This window comes from Scophthalmus maximus, chromosome 3 (assembly GCF_022379125.1).
Source record: "Scophthalmus maximus strain ysfricsl-2021 chromosome 3, ASM2237912v1, whole genome shotgun sequence".
NCBI classification, from domain to species: domain Eukaryota; kingdom Metazoa; phylum Chordata; class Actinopteri; order Pleuronectiformes; family Scophthalmidae; genus Scophthalmus; species Scophthalmus maximus.
The window spans coordinates 800,001-802,500 of NC_061517.1; the positions used below are offsets into that span (position 1 = coordinate 800,001).

General features: G+C 47.3%; 1 protein-coding gene across 1 annotated transcript in view; it reads left to right on the plus strand.

The window, feature by feature from the left end:
* The window catches only part of dvl1a (dishevelled segment polarity protein 1a), a 20,651-nt gene that overhangs the window by 6,727 nt on the left and 11,424 nt on the right, over positions 1–2,500 (plus strand). The window contains exon 3 of the mRNA XM_047330887.1: positions 1,049–1,170. Within this exon, the coding sequence (XP_047186843.1) occupies positions 1,049–1,170 (122 nt within the window). The remainder of the gene's footprint in view (positions 1–1,048; positions 1,171–2,500) is intronic.

A 2,500-nucleotide genomic window follows, 5' to 3' on the forward strand; every position in this document is an offset into this window, starting at 1 on the left:
AATATGTTTCACATTTAATTTGAGCAGGATTTCTCTATAAGAATATTTCTCTCTACCCATATTGTTTTATATCAGGGCTCCATTTTAATAAGCAGCAGAAATACGCTGATGTAATTTTCAGTTTGTACTTTGGCTGCTTGAAATAATTAATAATAATGCTTTCAGTTGAGTTGCATCAGGCAGTCGACCAGTAAAACATGGTCACCTGTTAAATGGTTTATTGACTGTATTTATATTGATTTATATTCATATTGATCTTTTCTCTAAGTCTCATCCACTCACTCGCTCATCAATACATCTTTTCTTTACTGTTATGGATCTACTGTACATGTCTGAAATAAAGTTTCATCACACATCATTCATACACAGCCGTCAGGGGCAGTTCAGGGTTATGCAACACTTTGGCACCCGGGGGATCGAACCATCCACCTTATGGTTAGTGGACGACCCTCTCCACCTCCTGTGCCACAGCTACCTGCCTGACATACGTTACCTTACATCAGATGGTCCAATGAGCTCCACACATTACGTCATAAAGAATTTGAGATAACAATAAAGAGCTCTGGTATTGAATCAGCGTCAGAAGGAATAAAGTCATATTGGTGAATCTTTGAATGAACGGAGGTATTGTTCCTTAATAATACTATAAAACACAGGAAGCCTTTTATATGAAGCAATTTTCCATAAACCAGGTGAACAAAGGACCAGAGCGTCACAGCAGGAGATGGACAGTGAAGTGAAATACTTCCAGTCGGGGAACGAGGCTCATTGAAGAATCTAATGACGCCCGTCGATCCCTGAGCTCGCATGAGAATAATAATCATAACCCATATACAGTTGTTAGTCGTTATTCTGGCTCAGATGAAAGGAGAGCGGCCGAATCTGTGGGTCGTCATCCTTTGTTCTGACGTGAGGTCTTTTAAGTTCCACTGTTCGACACCGTGTTCATCTTCCTCTTCCTCACTACGGGGCCTTTGTGATTCAACATGAGATTTGTTATTGTGTGTGTAATATTCTTCCTCCATAACGAATCTTTCCTTGTCTTCAGTTGGTGCTGGCGGAGAGTGCCCATTCTGATGGAGGCTCCCAGTGCACGGAGAGCCACCCGGAGCTGCCCCCTCCCCTGGAGAGGACCGGGGGCATCGGGGACTCCCGCCCCCCCTCCTTCCAGTGAGTCGTAGGCTGATTGCCTCTTGTCGTATGTGCACGATTACACGCGTGTAGGCAGATGTTTTCAACCGCACACGATACTTGTGCGACCTTCTCATTTCACAGAGGTTCAGTACGAGCTGATGGGAGCTCATCGTGTGGGAGGTGTAGGTGTGTTGATGTGAGTGGTTCTCCCACTCGTGTTCATGTTCCCTCCACTCCACTCACACAGGCATTAGTCCGCTCATCGACGTGATTCGCAAGCCGCCGTCGCTGCCGCTGATTCTTGAAATAGCAGCATAAACATCTTCAGGCGCTGGAGCGAGGCCCATTGTGTTCGCTCACTCCGAGTCCAGTCATCCATACTCACACTGATGCCTGACGAGGAGGCAGAAATATAAGACGACATTGGGGCCAAACAGCAGAGAGGAAAAGAGATTTTCTCATTTATATATTTTTTATCTATCCTTTATTTTACCAGGAAGGTCCCATGGAGATACAACATCTCTCTTCTTCATGAGTCCCGGTCAAGAAGGCAGTAAATGAAAATACAACGTCCATATACACAGATGCAAACGAAGACAGATGACATTGACACATGTAGTGACAGTGTTCTATGAAGCCTGAGCTGGGTCCACGTCCAGGAGGTGGTGTGGTGCATGTGGTGAACAGGAGCAGTTGTGTTCTCGTGGCGACCGGAGCTCCAGACTTACTGAATATCGCTGCACCAGCTGAGGAGAGAAGTCCCGAGCTAAATATAACTGAGGGGGCAGCGGGGGCGAGAGGTTGTTGCCATCCCATCGCCGGAGCGACACGGCCGAGGCTCTATATTGAGAATGAGCGATCTGTCATGAGTCCGTCTGTGTGTCTCTTTATCCAGTGTCTGACAGCTCAGCTCGCTCTCGCCCCCTACAGGCCGCTCGCCGCCGCTCGCCTGTCAGCTGGCCTGATGGTTTTATTGTTCCTGCTCTCACCAGGATTACTGCCACCTTGTGGCGGTAAATGTAAAAATGTTCCAGCCCCGTTCACCCCCTCACGTCATCCCCCCTCCCACCCCCTCCCTTTCTGTCTCGGGCCTTTTCTCTCAGAGACGCCCGGTGGTGAAGCTTCTCTCTCTCTCTCTCTCTGTTCTGAAATTAATCCAGTCTCCCACCTTTTTTTTTTTTTTTACCCGCTCTCAGTAAATAGCTGGAATATTATTACCACTTCATTTTCCCTTTGTGCTTTATTCATGCGTGGCGTGTGTTTGTCGGCGTGAATGGTTCCACGTGACGAGCGTGTTGTGGGCTGAGAATGGACACAACCGATGTGCGTCTGCCTGGTAATCCGGATTAACGCACATTAAAAAGCA